Source organism: Cervus canadensis, chromosome 8 (assembly GCF_019320065.1).
Source record: "Cervus canadensis isolate Bull #8, Minnesota chromosome 8, ASM1932006v1, whole genome shotgun sequence".
NCBI lineage: Eukaryota > Metazoa > Chordata > Mammalia > Artiodactyla > Cervidae > Cervus > Cervus canadensis.
In genome coordinates this window covers 79808293-79827614 of record NC_057393.1, presented here as the reverse complement: position 1 = coordinate 79827614, position 19322 = coordinate 79808293, and the positions used below count along the sequence as shown (strand labels likewise).

At 41.7% G+C, this 19322-nt stretch overlaps 1 protein-coding gene across 3 annotated transcripts in view; it reads left to right on the top strand.

Moving 5' to 3' along the window:
* COG2 (component of oligomeric golgi complex 2) overlaps window positions 1-19322 on the top strand; it is a 42593-nt gene that overhangs the window by 20152 nt on the left and 3119 nt on the right. For 2 of the 3 annotated variants that reach the window (XM_043476959.1, XM_043476961.1), the window contains 9 exons: window positions 830-954; window positions 3788-3914; window positions 7585-7724; window positions 12045-12106; window positions 13624-13775; window positions 15379-15576; window positions 16502-16574; window positions 16829-16971; window positions 18479-18618. In XM_043476959.1, coding sequence (XP_043332894.1) covers window positions 830-954; window positions 3788-3914; window positions 7585-7724; window positions 12045-12106; window positions 13624-13775; window positions 15379-15576; window positions 16502-16574; window positions 16829-16971; window positions 18479-18618 — 1160 coding nt within the window. The remainder of the gene's footprint in view (window positions 1-829; window positions 955-3787; window positions 3915-7584; window positions 7725-12044; window positions 12107-13623; window positions 13776-15378; window positions 15577-16501; window positions 16575-16828; window positions 16972-18478; window positions 18619-19322) is intronic. The other variant, XM_043476960.1, reaches the window with a different exon arrangement.

Sequence of the window (19322 nt, the reverse complement as noted above, 5' to 3'; positions counted from 1 at the left end):
CAAAGCCCTGTTCACTGTGACTTTGGGATGAAAGCCTCCCATTTATAAATGGGGGAAATGGAATCCCATTGATAAAAATGAAATGTAAGGATTAACTTCAGTAATCCTTTCAGCTTTTATTAGAGTTTACTAAAAATAAATGATCTGTCAGTTTCCTCTCTTCCTATCCTGTTATATTTCTTACCTAACTTGATAAGAATGAAAAAGACAAATTACCTACATTATTTCTGTCTCAGTAAGTGAAAATCGTTACTAACTTATGCCTTTGTTTTTCATTGAACTGAACCTAATGTGCTAAATGAGAGAAACATTTGATGTTTCAGTGACATATTAAATAAACCAAGGCCACATTTTAATTGTTTTTAAAATTCGTATGCTTGTCATTAACCTCTTGACTCTCAACCTTAACACAAAAGATAAAATAATAAAGTAAAATAAAATATATATTGCCATCTTTCTCTGTCTCATGCCTTCCCCTGATCTAAATTATGGTAGAAGAAAAGGCCAAGGTCAGTACAGGGAGGGGCTGTTGTTATGAGAAAGTGTCATTTTATTTTGTTTTCAGGCTCAGGAGGGGAGGAGGCAAATGTGCTTGGCTTTCCGGCTTCGGGCCAGTCTCTGTCACCCAGGCTATGTCTCCCCTGGGTCAGAGCTGTGCTTCCAAATCCTGAAACTCATTCTGAGTATAGCTGTTACTGTTAGAAAACATGTTAGCTGGGGAGGAGGGGGCATGAGGAAGCATACTGTTGAGGTTTTCTCTATTTTTCCTGTAGTGTGTAATTCATACCTCTCTTTGAGATGCTTTTTTAAAATGCTGTTCGTTTAATAGGTGATTCTAGAGCAGATTGTTGATAGTCATCTGAGTGATCTCCAGCTCATGTATGATAAACTCCTGGAGTTCGTTCCCCATCACTGCCGCCTTCTTCGAGAGGTCACAGGAGGAGCCATCTCAAGGTAGTTTAAGCAGCTGTACTTAGAACTTGCGCCTGCTGATTATTGCTGCCTCGTTTGGGTCGGGTTCATATGCGCTCCCCTGGTGAATTGTTAGCATGGCACTATGAGGTGGGTATGGGTCATCGCCTCAGAAGGAAACTGTAATGAGTAGGGCAGAGGTAAAGGGTGCATCTTTCTGAATTCACAACCCATACTTCCCCTTTTGTGTACTTTTTCCTCAATTACATGTGAAATAAAAGTTGGTTTGCTTCCATTATTCTGATGTTGTAATCTGTTTATAAATAGGAATTCAGTGTAATTCAACAAGTTTTATATTAATTGTGGTTAAAGTCATCTTCAGTTTTCCCTCCTCTTGCCTGATTTCCATACTTTTCGCTTTATTTCATAAACACCTGGCTGCCTTTCACCATCACCACTGGCCTGATCCGGGCCTTTTTCATAGTTTTATCCAGAATAACAGGATCTGCCCACCTCCTCTCCCTGCCTCCACCCTCTCCCTTCTCACCCTTCCCCTCTGCCCTTCGGCTGTCACATTGACCCACAATTCTGATATGTAGGCACTGCCTTCTTCCTAAGTCTTTAGTGGCTTCTTGTCGCGTGTGGAGGAAAGTCGAGGCGTCTTGATGTGGCGTCCGAGGCCCTGTGCACTCCGGCCTCAGTGGTCCTTGTGTGTGGCACTCTGTGGGCTTCCCTTGCTCCGCTGGTCCCCGGCACACATTTGGCGGGTCTGTGTTTTTCCTCAGAGTCCTCTGCCTTTCCCTTTCTTTTTGTTGATCTGTCATCCCATGTGAAGCCCCAACGCAGATGCCACTTCCTTCGAGAGACCTCCCACCTTCCATCCTGAAGTCTGGCTTTCATCCTGTTCTCTGCAGGCGATTGCGTGTTGCTCTCACTTCTGTTGAGGACTAGTTTCCATCTTAACAGCTTGCTCCCATCCTGCACAGCCCTTACCCCCCACCCCTGGCACAGTGTCTTAAGACAGCAACTATCCAATATTTGTGAAATGAAAGACTCAGTCAATTTGCAGCACTAGAAAGGCAAATCAAGTCCCTTTCTTCATGGAGTGAAAATTATTTTTAGCCTTGAAATTTTTTTTTTTTTTTTTTGAAAAGAGAAACCTGGGGAATAAATGTGCTGATTGACTGGGAAGTACCCTCTCTGTTTCCACTAGATGATTTCAGATGAAGCTTTGTTTTGCCACTTTTGTGTAATAATAGTCAAGATTTAGTTGGATTTGGATTTGGGGTAAGAATTTAATAGAAGTCATCATGTGAAATTAAAGAGGCCACAGTAACGAAACAACTGATCCTTAGATTTGACAAGCCTAGTCTTGGTCCTGAAATGTCAAGTTTCATGCCTCACATGTTTGTTCTTTTCCACAGTTTTCAGGGTGGCAGAACTCATGTAGAAAGCTCAGAAATTTGAGTATCTAGACTGTACCTTGGTAGGTCATCTGCCTTTGCTTCACGCCGCATCGTCTTGTTGCCCTGGACCCTCCCTGGCTCAGCATCTGCCTTTGGGTGCTCTGTATACCCAGCAACAGCAGTGATGTTCAGGAGTTATTTTCCAGAGGACATAAATTAGCTTTTCTAACTGTTGATCTTGCAGAGTTAAATTTTCCTTTTGAGGTTTTAATTGTATATTTAGTTTGGAAATGAGGTGATCTTGTCATTCATTGTTGCTCACAATATGTGCATTTGCATTCTACAATCTTCAATTTTGTTCTGTCTTCCTATACCTTATTAGAGCTAGTTCTTATTGGGATTAAAAGTATATGATACGATACGTGGAACTGGGTATGTGGGACATAGGCATCTCCTTTCCCTCATCAAATATAAAGAAAATTACCTTAATATAGAGCATGTTAACAATGCAGCAAAGTGGGTAGATCAGTGAGATGGTGTTGCCTAAAGATATTTACAGATTTTTAAGTAGAGAGAAACTTAAGGAACCCGCCTTTTTAATTTATGTACTGTGTATTTAACACTATTAACATAGCACTTACTATATGCCAGTAAGTGCTAAATGCTTTACAAACCATACACCATCCTAAATGCTTTACAAACCTTATTCCATATAATGACCCTATGATTTTAAAGATGAGGAAACCAAAACATGGTTAAATGACCCGAGATTTGAACTCAGGTGCTGTGGCTCCTGAGAGCATGATTTTCTCTCAGTGTTCTCTCTCACCTAAGTGTGTGAATTAGAAACTCAGAATTTGGCCTTTTTGCTGACAATACAAAATAAAGCATGTGCATATGGAAACCATGAATGTTATCAGGTTTTTTTTGTATTAAGAGTTGTAATCCAGATTTTACATGAAATGGTCATAGAACGTTAGACCTGAAGGTAATCAGAGGTAGCTGAGTCACAAAGCTGTTAGTAATTGGTAAATTAGTGTGATTAACAGTGTTTTAGAGCTGAGTGGTGTTAAGGTTGAATACAAAGATTGCTTTTCTTGTGGTATTAGATTGCTGGTTTTTCAAGATAGTGTATAAACATGGTAGCCCATTTAAGGGGAGAAAACTGTGCCACGGCAAGTCAGCCTAGTTTTCCATTATCCTTGACCCCAGCTGTCTGCTATGTTTGCTATAATTGTAGGAGTCAGGACACAGGATGTGTCAGGTTCTAGGTGAGAATGAGATCAAGGAGTGAAATAGAAGTTTGGGTCTAAAAACAAAATAATTGACAAATACAGTTGTTTTTAAAAAGTTGAAGTAAATTTTAGGCTGAGGAACTTTTATTTTACTAAAATACCACAGTGGAATTTTGCTTTTTGTAAGTAGATGTTTCTGGTGTATTTGACTGAAATTTTTCTCTTATCTTACAGTGAAAAGGGCAATATTGTTCCCGGCTATGATTTTTTGGTGAATTCTGTCTGGCCAGAAATAATACGAGGATTAGAAGAAAAGTTACCCATGCTTTTTAATCCTGGGCATCCTGATGCATTTCACCAGTTACCTTTCCCTCTGTTGTCTTGATTCTTGAAGGTGTTAACCTGAGATAATCGTGTCTTTTTTGCACAGTCTTTTGCACAGTTCTGTGGTTTATTGAAAATCACAGTCTGAGTTGCGGAGCCAGCATTTACCTTAAAAATACATGCATTATTTTATTCAGGTCATAGTCTCTGATACTTTGGGGACTAAGAATATTTTTTAGAATGTAAGGTAGAATTCAGTCGAGAAGCAGTTATGACTAGATATGGATGTTTTTTATCTAAATTTTAAAAAAGATCTTAAGGACTGTTGAAAGCAAATCTCTTTACAGTTGTTTTCAATGAAAAATTAAGTTTGTAGAACTCTTCTATATCACTTTGAAGGAAAACAAGAAATAGTAATTGGATTGTAGTATATAATATAACTAATACTGTAATTATTAATGTAGTATAAAAATGTCCTATATAATTTGAAAGATTAGGAGGCCTTGATATTTCTTTTTTTTTTTTTTTAAATCATGTTTTTTATTTAAAGGACTTCATGGTTGATATAGCAAAAGGAAACCCATATGTTAATTTTCCGTTTTTTAAAGATGTTGTGTAGTGTACTGGAGAGGAGACTCTAGGCCAAAAAAAAAAAAAAGACTCTAGGCCAAATGGCCTAAGTCTGCACCCCGATCTCCTGCTCAGTTCCCTGCTGCTCAGCCTCTTGGTGCCTCTCCTCCTCTTCCTGCTCTGGATTTTGATTTTTGTTTCTTTTATTTTTTTATTCAATATGACAATCTTTGTCTATTAATTAGGTAATTTATTAAATTGACAGTGATCGTAGTGATTGATATATTTGTGGTTTTTTAGTTCTTCCTATTTGTCCCATTTTTCTTTCTTCTTTTCCTTTCTCTCTCTTTTTTTTTTTTTTCTTTCCCACCTTCTTTGTATTGTGCACTTTCGGGAATTTGTTTTTCTCATTTATTCTCTTTTACCCCTCTACTGATTTGGAAGTTCTGCCCGCCGTTTATTTGTGTATTAAGTAACCTTAGTGTTTACTTAACAGAATTTAAAGTTACTGGTGTCCTTCAGCCTCCCATACAGCACAAGGATCTTAGATGCCAATCATGCCATTCCATAGTATATGTTAGTTACCAGGGTCTTATTTCTATTTTGATTTTTTTATGCCCCCCAATTGGGCATTACTTTTATTGCTTTAACATGGCCATCATCCTCCTCTTGAAATTATTCCACATGTTTATCATTTCCTTTGCTTATTGTTCCTTCTTGGATGTTATACCTTTTCTCTTGGATCATTTTCCTTCCTCCTGAAATTCATCTCTTACAAATTTCTGTTGATAATAAATTTCACTTTTTTATGATAAACTCTCAGTTAATATTTGTTTGAAAATAACTTTATACCTTTTATGTTTGAAAGGTAGTTTTGCTGGAAGTAGAATTCTCTGCACGTTGAACTTTGTCACTTGAAAGTAGTTGTTGCTATTGTTTCTTGGTAGTTATAATGGCTTTTTCCCCTGGGTCCTTTTAAAATTTTCCCAGTGACTTTGGTGTGCTGTTTCATTATGATATATCTAGTGTGGACTTCTTTTTATTTGCTGAATTTAAGATTTGTTGGGTTTTCTGAATCTGAGGATTGGTGGTTTTTTAAATCATTACTATATCATTTTTATTCATTAACTCAATTGTACTTCTGTCTCATTCCTTTATTATTTGCTTTTAGAATTCTTAATTAATTATCCTCACTTTATCTTTCATGTTTCCTGAATTTACTTTTTTATTTTTCATCTCTGTGCTACATTCTGGGTAATTTCTTGGGACTTTTCTTCTAGTTCAAGAATTCCTTCTTCAGTTGTGTCTAAATTCCTTTTCACCTGTTTCAAATTTATCATTATTTTCATTTCTGGCAGCTCTATTTGCCTCTTTTTCTAATTGCGCTTGGTCGCTTTGCTTACTAATTTTTAAAGTGTAGAGAGGTACAAGTTGAGTGTGGTGAGCCTGGGCCTAATAACTTCACAACAGGTGAAGTTGACAAATTTGGAACTTTATTATCCCAGAAATACCACTTATCTGTTCTCTTGACCCTTGTTACAGTATGTTGAACCATATAATTAAGTGATATGATTTTCAACCAGTTGTATGACATTGAGTTTTGTGACTTTATAAAATAGATCTTTATAAATAAATAAATAAATAAAGTAGAGCTTTTAAAAATAGATACCATAAGCAGAATGAAGTAATGGTCTTAAGCATTAGCAATTTAGACCCTTTACATCCCTCTTTAGAGAATCATATTGATCATGTTAGGCTCAGGAGATTTTCCAGCTCAGACATGAAGCTTTCTGATGAAATACTGACTTTAGAATTCTAAACCAATACTTAATGTTCGTGGTTACATTTCTTGCAAGAAATGCTTTCAGTTTTCAGTGTTAATGGGACATGCTTTTAGAAGAGAGAAGTATTTTTGCATTCCTTTAACATCCATTATATGCAGGAGTGTAGTTTTATCCCAAAAGGGATGAGTAATATACTTGTCTTTGTCTCAGCTCCTCACATCTAGACCACACTTAGGGAATTCAGTAAGTGTAGCTAAGAGTCGGACACGACTGCGCGACTTCACCTTCACTTTTCACTTTCATGCACTGGGAAAGGAAATGGCAACCCACTCCAGTGTTCTTGCCTGGAGAATCCCAGGGACGGGGGAGCCTGCTGCTGCGTCTGCGGGGTCGCACAGAGTCAGACACGCCTGAGGCGACTTAGCAGCAGCAGCTCCAAACCAGCTGAAAGGAATTTAACACTATATGGTGCTTACTGTACTACAGTTCCCATGTAATCACAGACATCGATCGTATTTAGGCGATTGGTTTGGTGACCCAGAAGAGAGCTTCTCTTCAGTGAGAAGTACGTGGGAAATCCTGCAGTGTCCTCCCTGGAGCCTGGGGACTGAGAGCCCTTGCCAAAGGACGTGCAGCTGCAGTTTTCCCTGCTGACTGTCTGGGCTTCTGGTTCCTCTCTTTCCTTGCCTTGTTTCTGAGTCAGTTCTCTCTGAGCCTGAGCAGAAGAGGAAGTGTCATCTCCATGGGAGACGATAATAAAAGCAGTTAACCTAGTAGTGTAGTTTTCTGGGTTAATTAAGTAATAGAATTGTAAGCACTGTGTCCAGATGATACATGTTCAGTACGTGTTACCTGCTGCTCTTAGTGGTGTTGCTAGATTCCCCTTGTCAGTCTTCATGCTGTCCCATCTATAAAAATGATGTAATTACTCACATGGTTTGAGTAATTGCTTTCCTTTTCTTCCCTCCTTTCTTCCCTCTCTTTAAATTTTCTACTTCTTCTCAAAAGGCAGTGAAAATTATACCACTTAATCTGTGATCTCTTGTGGTTCCAGTGGACAGTTAGGGGTGCCCTAGAAGATGAGTGAGAGCTGTCACTTAAAGACCACTGGACTTAGAATACCTGGGTCTCTTGATGGGCTTGCCACCTAAGACCTTGAGCAAGTCAGAGAACCACTTTGGGCATTACTCAGTGTGGGGATCTTCAGAGGAAGATCCTGTAAGGTCCTAATGAGATCTTAAACCTATGATTCTGTGTGTTGATCTTTATCTTGATTTCCATTTTTCAGTATATGATCCCGATTCTGGTCAGTTTCCTTAAAATGAAAATTCCACCTGTTTGTTCTTATTTTAGAAATATACCATAAGTATGGATTTTGTAAGAACATTTGAACGGCAATGTGGATCACAGGCCAGTGTAAAAAGATTACGAGCACATCCTGCCTATCACAGCTTCAATAATAAGTGGAACTTGCCTGTTTATTTTCAAATAAGGTCAGTAATTTATTCCCATCACCTCCACCCTTCTGAAATAGAATTTGAACACCAGTTCAGATGGACTGAACTCCATCTCACAGCCCCTTCTTGAAGACCAGCATATTATTCCTTGGGAAACAATTTAGAGCAGAAATGCACAAGAAGTATCATGATTGCCAAAGTTCTGCCCTGTATGACAAAAGGATTAAGTTTTACTTTCTTGTCATTAGCAAGCTGAGAACGCTGGACTCCAAGGGAGCTAGACCAGGCCCAGCTTCATTCCCAGGTGCTATGCATTCATTCACCATGAAGAGACAGAGAGAGCTGGTCACCTAGCAGCTCTTCCTCTCCATTTTCCTCTTTCATCACTTGCTTCAAATAGCAGGCCTATCCTTCATCTGTAGTTTTGCTCATCTGTAACATTTTTATCCTCAGAGGGAATCAGGAAAAGTGTTCTTTCTTGAAATATTCTTTGTAGCTGATTCCATCCGTCAATTTATAAGAATTGTAGTTATTATTTTGACTTCCTTTATAATCTTAGTGAGTATTCTGGAAAATGGTGACACTTTGCTTCCAGATAGCATAATGATATCACCAGTGCCAGTAAGTGGTCCTGTAGACAATTTGGGGGCAATTTAGGATAAATTCTTAACAATGTATATTCCCCTAGAAAAAGAGATGAAAATATAGCCATTTTTTTAAAAAAAATAGCCATTTTTGCAGATTCTCTTGAATGAGATCACAGTAAGTTCCTCCATAGAATGGTGTTAACTAAAGCATGTTAGTTAGAATGGTTTTTAAAGACTTGCAAGCTTTTTGTTTAAATTGCTGGATGCTTTCATTAATTATGATGCAGTCCTTCCCTGGAGTTCTGAGGAATAATTACAGAGAGGGAAATATGTTAAATACCTTGACTTGTAATTACTTGCCATGATTGAGGATGTATATAATTGTCTTTTGATGATGAAATCAAAGCTGTCAGACCGTTAGTATGGTGCTCTTTTACATACAGTACTGAGCTTTATACTTAATTTTTCAAGGTTATATTATCATGTAGGTAAGAAATTAAGGATTTGTTTGTCTGAGATACTCATGGACTGCATGGGATGTAATCGTTACGTGATGATCGAGATGTAGCCAGGGCAAGAAGCCCTTTTGGTTTGTGAGAAAAATTTAAAATGGTGAAGCATCATTTTATAGTGTAAGAGGGCAGTAGAGAAATAATATTTAAACTTTCCGTGTCTCCTGTAGTCTCCATTTTGGGTTAGATTGCTTTAGATATCTAATAACCATCACAGCCCGTACTCCTGTTTACTGCCTCCAAACGCCCCTTATCTAGTCGTTGCCCCAGGCCCCACACTTGGTAATCCTGCAGTCGTGTCATTCTGCCTTCTGGAGCTCTGGGCCCTGCAGGGTAGCACAGCCTGGCCCTCAGCCTGTTCTCCTCTCATCATAGGTTCTCTCAAAGCTGGTAATTGAGTCTTAAACTATGCTGAAACTCAGCCAGTCCCATGAAAGACATTTTTAGTCTTCACCAGAGTTCAGCCATAAGCATTCAAAGGAATTGTTTAACTTTTCTTTGTAAATAGTTTTATTTAAAATTGATGAAATTTAAAAAGTTATGTTTGAGTTATGAAGTGTGGAACCTGTTTTCAGTGCATTTGCTCTTCCACTTAAAAAGAAATTCAAGTAACACTTTATAGAACACCATTCTGTTGATTTTTGCCAGTGGTTGGGTTATTTATTCTCTGGGATAACAGAATGTTCTGCGAACATGGCTGGTGTCAAAGCTGTATTGCTGTCTGATTCACTTCAGGGTCATTTAAAGTAAGCCCAAACGCCAGTAGGGTGGTGATGTTTCAACAGATTTCTAGGGAGGAGTATCAGTACTAGTATTGCACTCTCAGTAGCAATCAGATAGTCCCGGGTCTGACTCTGTGCCGACATCCCCGTCATCGTCAGGAAAAAAGGCACCCCTCCCACCACCACCATTCTGTGAGCACACGGGCACCCCTTCTGTCTCTGGTCCCCTGTTGTGTCAACACTTCATTTGTTCTTCCAGCAGTTTGGGAAAGTAGGGTTAGGCATTAGTTTTCATAGAAAGAGATTCAATACACATGGGCCCCCAGCAGTCTCAAGTGGTGGTAAGTCAGTGGCTGCCGGGAAGCTGGGTGTTAGCCCTTAAATGCTACAGGCAGTGGTATGTCTTTTTTGATTGAACTCTTGCTAGAAAGATGTATGCTCCCAGGATGGTCACATGTGTGTTCTCTGTCTGTTCCATTCAGCACATGCTTAGCATGGTGTAGCTCCTTCACAGCATGGAGTCTGTGTGGTACTAATGTGCCTCCCTTCCCCTCCACCCTCCTCAAGTTGTGTCCATGGGTCAGTAGAGCCGTGCATGGGGAAGGGGGTGTGTGTCTCCAGATCATCCCCATACCCAAATGCAAGAGTTTAGGAGTGTTTGTATTTGGGGTTGCCTGTCTTACAAATCCTCTATCAAGAGTAGAATGGCATCCCATATACCTGTGAAAACTACAGCATAACTTTTCAAATTTCACCAAAGTAACATCTCACTTCGTTTATTTTCTAAGAAGTACAACCTAACACCTCAATCCTGGAAGTTACTGGCCAGCAAAGCTACTTGAGGGGCGGGTTCTGGGCTCCTGGAAGGTAGGGAGAGGGGACAACTAGGTCACATGACATAGACAGTTTTAGTCTTAGGGATCTCACACCTGGTCACACGTCATCTGCACGTCTGTTTAAAAGGCATTAATGTTAGGGGTCTGCTGCATTTGTGTCTTGCACTTTCTCGTTTGTATGGCTTGTTGTGGCATACATACAGTTTTATCCTGTGTGGATTGTTGTGGCATACATACAGTTTTATCCTGTGTCCTTACTTACACTGAATGATACCTGTTCCTCTGATGGCCGCAGAACTTCCAGCTGACCTCTCTTCACGCTGCGTTCAGTAGGAACTGTGCCGCATGTTACGGAAACCTTCCCTCCTTGGGGCTGTGAAGGTGGCTTCTGGTTTTCCACGTTCTGAACAATGCTGTGTAGTGTCAGGCCTTTTCTGTGCTGAAGCTTCCTTCCTGTGTTTCGTGTGTTAACAGCTGTGGGCAAATGGTGGGCTTCGGGGTCTGAGGCAAATGCAGGAGCTGGTCTGCTCCCGTCACTGCAGGGCGGCCCCTGCCCTCTCCTCCCCAGTGTGCTCAGGAGCACCGCCTTCTTTGTGGTTCTCCAGTGCTCTCTTCTCTTCCTCCACTGCTCTTCTGCCACTTGTTCCCTCTGGGCCTCTCCCTGCTGCTTGAAGAGACTCGCCTTCCGCAGGCTTCACGGGGCAGTCGCTGAGTTCTTTCCTGCGTGTGGCACAGGGAAGCTGTGGGGAGCGGCCAGCTCCAGCAGGCAGGGTGGGCCAGAGTCCTCTGCTCTCGGCCACTCGTGCCTTTGAGGGCAGGGCTGCTGCTCTTTCTATGAAGTGCTGCTGCGTTTACTCTCCAATTTCCTGAAGATCAGTCTCTGAACTGCTTTTTAAAAGCATATAAGTACTATCCAAAAAACCAAGATTGTGGATTAGGTAAATTGATGTTAAGTATGTGTCAGAATTTATTGGTAGTGGGTGACAGAAGAATGTATGGTAAAGAAAGTTTGAACATGGAAGGGTTATATAGGTGGGAAGGAGGATGCTACATAGGCAGCTAATTAAGGAAATACATACACACACAGTTTCATTTCACAGTCATAAAAATGTGTCCACATCAGGTATTAAAACAGAAGGCTGTGAGAAGACAGTATGAAATGACAAATGGCCTAGCAGAGAAAACAGAAAACCCATCCAGAAAGCAGATCCTGAGCCTCAGGGTGGGCCTGCAGTTACCAATAGCAGCACGAGAGACAGGCAGCAGACACTTGATGAGCGCCAGGCAGAGACTTGTTCTAGTTTAACTGCCTACTTTCAGTGACATGTCTCAAGTTGCAAACAAAGATACAGAATATGGCTTCTCCATTTCTTAGTTTGAGGGACATTTGCTTTCTTCTGATAGTATGGAGGTAAGAGGACTGGAAAAACCAGTCTTATGGCCCTGAAGTGATTACCTGATTATAGATGGTGGGACTTGCTAGAAATGGCTTCCTTGTCAAGTAATTCAGGTAAGTTTATTTCCTGCTCAGTAAGAAAAAAAGTCTGGAGGCCAGGCATCAGGGCTGCTGGGGCATCTCTGAGGCACTGGCCCTACGAGCAAGCAGGAGAATGGTCCTATTGCCTGGGGAGCGGAAGGCTGGGGGGAGAGGCACCTGAAGCAGAGAAAACAGCCATTTACACTCTTGTTTTTCTCTCAGATTTAGAGAAATAGCTGGATCCTTAGAAGCAGCACTTACAGATGTCCTGGAAGATGCACCAGGTAACATCCTCAAAGTGACAAAGGCTATCGTTAAGTGGGTTAATTCCATTCACCAAGTCTTCTTGGTGGCCTTAGCGCCCTGGGAGCACTTTGACCTCTTGCTGTCTTCCAGTAGTGTTACTTGCTCAGTCATGTCCAACTCTTTGCAACCCCATGGATTGTAGCCTACCAGGCTCCTCTGTCCATGAAAGTCTCCAAGCAAGATTACTGGAGTGGGTAGCCGTTCCTGACCCAGGGATCAAACCCAGGTCTCCTGCATTGCATGCAGATGATTTACCGTCAGAGTCACCAGGGAAGTAAGTTAGACCCTGAAGATATAGTTAAAGTTCCTTTTTTTAAAAAAGGTTTCTAGAGCTTCCGGCTGTGTAAAGACGATGTAAAGGATGCCTTAAGAATACAGGAAGGAGACCACATTTTCGTTTCTGAATATAATGTGTCAAGGGGATATAACCCCTGCTGTGCTTAAGTGACAGCCTTTTTTTGTAGCCTTGTGGCTACCCTCCACTTCCCTCTCAAGCTGAGGTAAAGGATCAGAATGTCCCTTCCCTCCAGAGGATGACTCTCAGCTCGGACTGCTGCCTCAGGCCTCCAGAGCCCTTGGCCCAGTCCTGGGACAGTGGGCGGGTGACTGGGGTCAGCCTACGCTTCCCAGACGTGTTTGCATCTAGTCATGCTTTAGGCGTCCCTGGTGACTGCTTACCTAGGTGGCTGTTCCTGTGGCCACAAAGCTCCACTCCACTGTGCTCCCTTTTGTGCGGCCAAGTTCCATCTAAACTGCACGCTTTTAGCTTCAAAAGTTTATCTTCAGCTGTCTTTGCAAAAGTAGCCATGTGTAATTGACTTCCTATATTTAAATAGCATATTCAAGAGTGGAAGAGAAGACAGGACAAATTCAAAACCAAAGATTAAACCCTTGCAAGTGACAGCCACTCCAGTTCGCATGTGCTGCTTTATTATAAAGTACCTGTTAACGGATTATCTCTGATTGTTATATATGTTTCAGTTCAGTTCAGTTCAGTTCAGTTGCTCAGTCGTGTCCGACTCTTTGCGACCCCATGAATCGCAGCACACCAGGCCTCCCTGTCCATCACCAGCTCCCAGAGTTTACTCAAACTCATGCCCATCGAGTTGGTGATGCCGTCCAGCCATCTCATCCGCTGTCATCCCCTTCCCTCCTGCCCCCAATCCCTCCCAGCATCAGGGTCTTTTCCAATGAGTCAGTTCTTCGCATGAGGTGGCCAAAGTACTGGAGTTTCAGCTTCAGCATCAGTCCTTCCAATGTATGTATCAAATGCCTGGGAGAAGGAGTCATGTAAAATTAGCAAACAGCGTTACAGGCGAGATGGAGTCACGTGTCCACGGTACGGCCTCTTGGCTGGCCACACCCCCTCCCTAAATCTTCGCTGACCTCATAGGATTCTTCAGAATGTCATTGGCTTCACTCTTGGCTTGTCTGTTGCAGATTTTAGCTGTGAGCCTTCTGCTGCGACTCCTTAACTGTGCGTTTTTACCTCTAGCTGGGAGCTCGTATCGCCTTTTGGCTTCTCACAGGACGTGGAGCAGCCTTCAGAGGTGCTGGTCTGACAAGATGTTCTTGCCGCTGCTGGCGCATCGTCTGTGGAGACTGACGCTGCAGATTCTGGCGCGGTACTCCGTATTTGTCAAGGAGGTGAGGGCTGGCTGGTGCTCATCCCTGATCAAGACTGAAATAAATTAAAGATAGGTTAAGCTAAACGTGCCAAGATTTTTAAAGCCCATGTGGTCATGAGAGGTTGATGCAAGGGCTATAGTCCAACTTCCCAGGTTTCTATCCGTTTCACTGGATTTCCTTTTCACTCTTGTTTATGTGACCTTTAGGGATATCAGTTGTCACATATTCATTGCTTTGTCTTTTTGAAAAGCACCGCATTGACCTCATTTTCTCTTAGGAAAACCAGAATCTTTGTTTGGTGCCTCCAATACAGAGGCACCATAAAACAGAGATGATCATTTTAATGAAGCTGATAAAAATATGCATATTCTTCCCTTAATATTTGGAAATTGAAAAACACCAAGTGGCTGAGATTAGAAGGTTGTAAAATTGATTAACCTTGCCTTTGTTTCAGAAACCCTTTTCAGCTTGGCTGTATTAGGTATTCACATGCCTATGATGACTGATTAGTTTTTGTGCATAAAGCCACAGTGGTCCAGTGCTGAGCACCTGGCCCCACCAGGTCCGCTCCAGGTCTCAGAGATGCCTGCTGCACAGACAGCTCAGTGATAGACACACACCCCGGCCAGTGCAAGGTGATGAGTATAAGAGAGCATGAGCGGAAGTGTAGGAAAGATGACATGGAGAAGCCATCATCCATGGACACGGAAGCACTCTATCAACTGGAGGAGAGTGTTTCAGTGGAAAAAGCACAGGCTTCAAGTCAAAGTCAGACCTTGGCCCTGCTGCTCTTTAATTTTGTGGTCTTAGGGAAATTGGCTGAATCTCAGATTCTTCGTCTGTAAAATAGGAACACAGCTTCTACATGTGCTTATTGTGAGGTGAGGAGTAAAGAGATTTCTTGCCCAGCAAACTGATAACGAAGGTGCCCAGCAGATAATGGTGCGCCATCCAAGTTCCTCTCCTCTTCCTCCTTTGCCTCCCTCTACTCAGAGGAGTCTCAATAGAGCACCCTGCCCTAAGAAACGGTTCATGAAGATCGTGCAGTTCCTGGGACACCGTGGACTTGATATGATCCTCTGAGGCCTGGGCTTGCTTCATCATCCCCAGCAAGATGCCAGCCAGTGATGATTCTTACACCTAGAATATTCCATTCTTTTCTCGATGCAAGTGCTCTTCTCTTAGGTTTTTTTTTCCCTTGTAGCAGTCCATTATGCAGAGAACACTTATGTCGTTTGTATTACTTGAAGCATAATTGAGGTTGAGACTTTTATTTTTTACCCTTATGATAATAATTTATTAAGTAAATACAGTAAATTGTTTACCTTAAACAGTTAATTAACTTTTTAAAACCTATGATGTTCTGGATCTTAATTTTCCTTTAGTTTCGGGACCTCTTGCTTTCTTTCTGACTGTTACTTAAGTCAAGGAGGGGAGATGCACATAGGGTCAAAGTTTGTCCTGTTTCTGTTTTTCACACCTACCTGGAGAGACAGGATGTGGTATCCTTTCATGAGTTAACTTTCACTTAATACTTTGTCGACAGCTGGCATTTTGTGTTGAGTTACATGCTCATATATCTTGCAGGTGGAAACATTTTATCAATGAAATCCTTTTTCAGCTTTTACTCAGGCCCATCTCTAATGAAAGTGTTAAGGATATTAAAAAACCTTTGGTAACTGGCAGCAAAGATCTTTCTATAACCCAAGGAAATTGCGAAGACCAAGCAAGTGGCCCTTCTGAAACAAAGCCCATCGTCACCATTTCCAGCACTCAACTTGTCTATGTGGTCACAGACCTGGACAGGCTTCAGGAGCAGGTGAGCCTGTGTTGCAGAGGATTCTAAGTGTGGGGTTCAGTGTTCTCACTGTCTGGCCTCATGGGGTTTAGACTTGTGGGCCCAGGGCCCCTGAGAGAGAGCATCCTTTCCCTCCCTCTGGCGTTGCTTCCGCCCCCTGACTGGCACGCTCTCCTCCTCGGTTAGCGGCCTGTTTTCTCACTGTCTGGCCTCATGGGGTTTAGACTTGTGGGCCCAGGCCCCTGAAAGAGAGCATCCTTTTACCTCCCTCTGGCATTGCCTCCGGCCCCCTGACTGGCATGCTCTCCTCCTCGGGTAGCAGCCTGTCTACCGCGTGCCTGCCTGGAGCCCCGGCTTCCCCTGAGCAGTGACGCCAAACACCAGGGCAAGCCAGGCCCTGGTTAGCTCAGCTCACTCTGTGGAGCCACGGTCTTTAATGGGTTGGATTCTAATTGTTTCTAGTCTACTTACCCAGTACTTATCCTTTAAAAGTTCTGAACTATTAAAACGTCTTCCTGTGTCCTCCACGTAGGTTTCATGTTCTTGCTTTTACCATTAACAGAACTTTGTTTAAGAACAGAATGTGTTTAAGTGCTGTGATACATAATTCTGCTTTTTTCAGGTTTAAGTGTTTTGTGGTGCTTGGACAAATACTGTATGTGTTGAGCAAAAACATGGTCTTTATCATAAGGTTTTTTTTGGTATTGAGGGGAGCTACAGAATAGTGTTAATAGCCATGAAAATATGATTTTCCATGTTGCTGAATTATTTTCTAGTGAAAGCATTAATTAAGAATTTTGTTTCCTTCCAATGAAAGTTACTGAAAGTTCCGAGTTTAGTTTTATTATTAATTGATAACATTCTAGAGTTGTAGGTGCATATAGAATTGCCTCTTCCTTTGATTAATAAAAAGTAACTGAATATATAAAGTGCATATTTATTTCAGCTTCCAGAACTCTTAGAAACAATCAAGCCAAAACTTGAAGTGATGGGCTTTAAGAATTTTTCTTCCATCTCAGGTAAAAATGAATCTTTAGATTCAGCAAATCTTTGAATAAGAAATAACTTAAAATAGAATTTTAGAGACTAGGATATATTTAATTAACAGTTTTCTCTAGTTGTAAATCCTTGGTTGTTTCTGTATTCTGTTCTGTGATTTTTAACTTCTCTGAATGAGATATTTTAATTCTAATGATTTGATTTGGTTTATTGTATACTCTCTTTAGGCCTGAGCCTGAATAGAGTGATAAAACACATCTTTCCATCTCTGCAGCAGCCCTGGAGGACTCCCAGCTGTCTTTGTCTGCCTGTGTACCCGCCTTGAGTGAGAAAATCACCCAGGACTTAAGTGAGTCTTGCTTTAGTCACCTGAAAAGTGCCCTGGAGGTTCCCAGGCTGTACCGAAGAACCAATAAGGTCAGTGCACTCATTGAAAAGCATTTTGAGGTGGGGAAATATGTATCAGGAAGGCAGAGATGGAAGAAGTGGTTAAGTGAGAACAGAAATGGATTTTCCAGGGGAGAATCCATCTTGTTCAGTTGTGAGAAGGAGGCTTCTCAGTAGATGTCCAGGGCCTCGGCACAAACATAATGTAGGTAGTTGGACTTGGGCAGTATGGACTTTGGGCCTTAAGGGAGAATAGTATTTTCAAAGAAAGCATTTTAATAAAATACTTTAAGTCCTGCCCTTCTTTTGGGTTTCATATTCTATATTTGAGAAGATCTGAATTTACCTTATTTCTTTCATATTGCCATTGGAAGTACCTGCTTCTGTCTTTCACTGGATATGGTATAAAAAAGTTACATTAAAAGCTATTAAAGGTATTTATAAGGTGAAAAATTGAGCTTATACTGGTATTCAAAGTCAAATTCTCCTTTGTCTTCACTTTCTAGAATAGGAATTGGGGAATTTGTTTTTAGCAGTGTTTTAGTTTTTCTCTTGAACTGTCATTTTCAAGTGTTTATATTCATTTCATTCTTGCTAGTTCGTATTTTCCTTCTAATTTTCTTTTCTCCTGGTTGTAAAGTTGGATTTTAATTTACAACTAAAATTATTCTCAGGACCTGTGAAAATGTCCTGCAGCATTGTGCTATTTTGGAATATCCCTGGAGTTTCTACACGCACACCCAGTGTGGGGCCTGGTGTGCTATTGGTGTTACTTTTCCCACCCAGCCCCTGCTCTGGATGCGGGGAGTGGCTGAGCTGCGTCCTGAGACAAGCTGAGCTCATCTCTGTGACTTTTCTCCTTTTCCTTTTAACATGTAGGCCATATAGCAGAATTTCCACTTCTGGGAACATCAGCAAGAGTATCTACTCTCCTGATGTTCTGATCTGAAGTGGGAGAAACAGACCTATTTTAGTTTGCCAAATTCATTACTTTTCCTTTAGGAATCTGCCAGCTTTCCCTTTTTCATCAGCAGGGTGTTGTTATATTTACCAAGTACTTGCCTCGTGGGTCAGACACCGTACTAAACACTTTATACTGTCATTTGTCCTGTGAAGTGAGTGCCAGTGTCATTATTTACAGGTGAAGAAACCAAAATTAAGAAAAGTCCTAGATCCTCACTTCTTAAATGGTGGTCTGTTAAACAGCAGCAAATGGGTCATCAGTCGGAGCTTGTTATAAATGCATGGTCTCAAAAGTTGGCCCCACTCACCTCCTGCCCAGTACACACACACAAAATCAGACCTAGAATTAACGAAGTGGCCAGGTGATTTGTGTGAACACAAGGTTAGGGAACCTGAGTCCAGTCAGCTCCGGGCATCGTCCTCTGTGGCTCCCTCTTGGTCTCCAGGGTCTTTCTGTAGACAGCACTTGTGTGTGTCTCAAAACTGGTATGTTGGTAATGTCCTTTTGAACGTGAGGTTTGAGTACTTACTTTCTCCTTTTTGGCCTCTTTAACCTCTACCAACATTATCCCAGGAGGTGCCAGTGACAGCCTCCTCTTACGTGGACAGCGCTCTGAAGCCATTGTACCAGCTTCAGAGCAGGCACAAGGACAAGCTCAAGCAAGCCACGATTCAGCAATGGTTAGAAGCTGCTCTCTCTGAGAGCACACATAAGTAAGTAACTTACAAGTAGACTATTCTGGACTTTCTTAGAAAAGTCCTAAGTCAGAGACCACTGGGACCATCACAGTTGTTTTCTATGGCCTATCTCTGGACAAGGCTCCATGTGGGCACCCAGTCTCCTCCCATCTGTGCTCACTGCACGCCAGCCAAGGCTCTGCCTGGCCTGCAGCCACGCCAGCCCTGCCTCATAGCTCACACACCGTTTGGCACCCAGGCGTATTCCACAGTCCCCCTGCGCACTGCATTTGACTGTCCTTAACGTCACTTCGTGTGGGAGTGTCTGCAGGTCTAGGCACACTTTCTCCTTTCAGGTCCGTCCTTCTCAACTCTGCCAGTCCATAGCGGCTCCAGTCACGCCACGTCATCAGCAGACTTGCACTGGGTAGACCAGGGTAATGAAGGAAGCAAACGTGTTCATTGTAGAGTGTGATTACAGCTCTTACAGGATTGCTGTCAAATCCTCAGGCTGATGAAATTAGAGGAGGTCTTCAGTCTGGTTGAATGCCTCTTCAGTTCTAATTCAACCAACTGTTTTCCCCAAATCCAGCATTGAGTTACATCAAAATATTTTATTTGATTTTGTTGTTGAGTTTTAATTATTAATTTTGCAATAACATTTTGTTTCTTTCTACTGCTTATGAACTAAGCAGCATTTGTGAGTTAATTTAGAACAGCAGCGAGTTATAATGCGATTT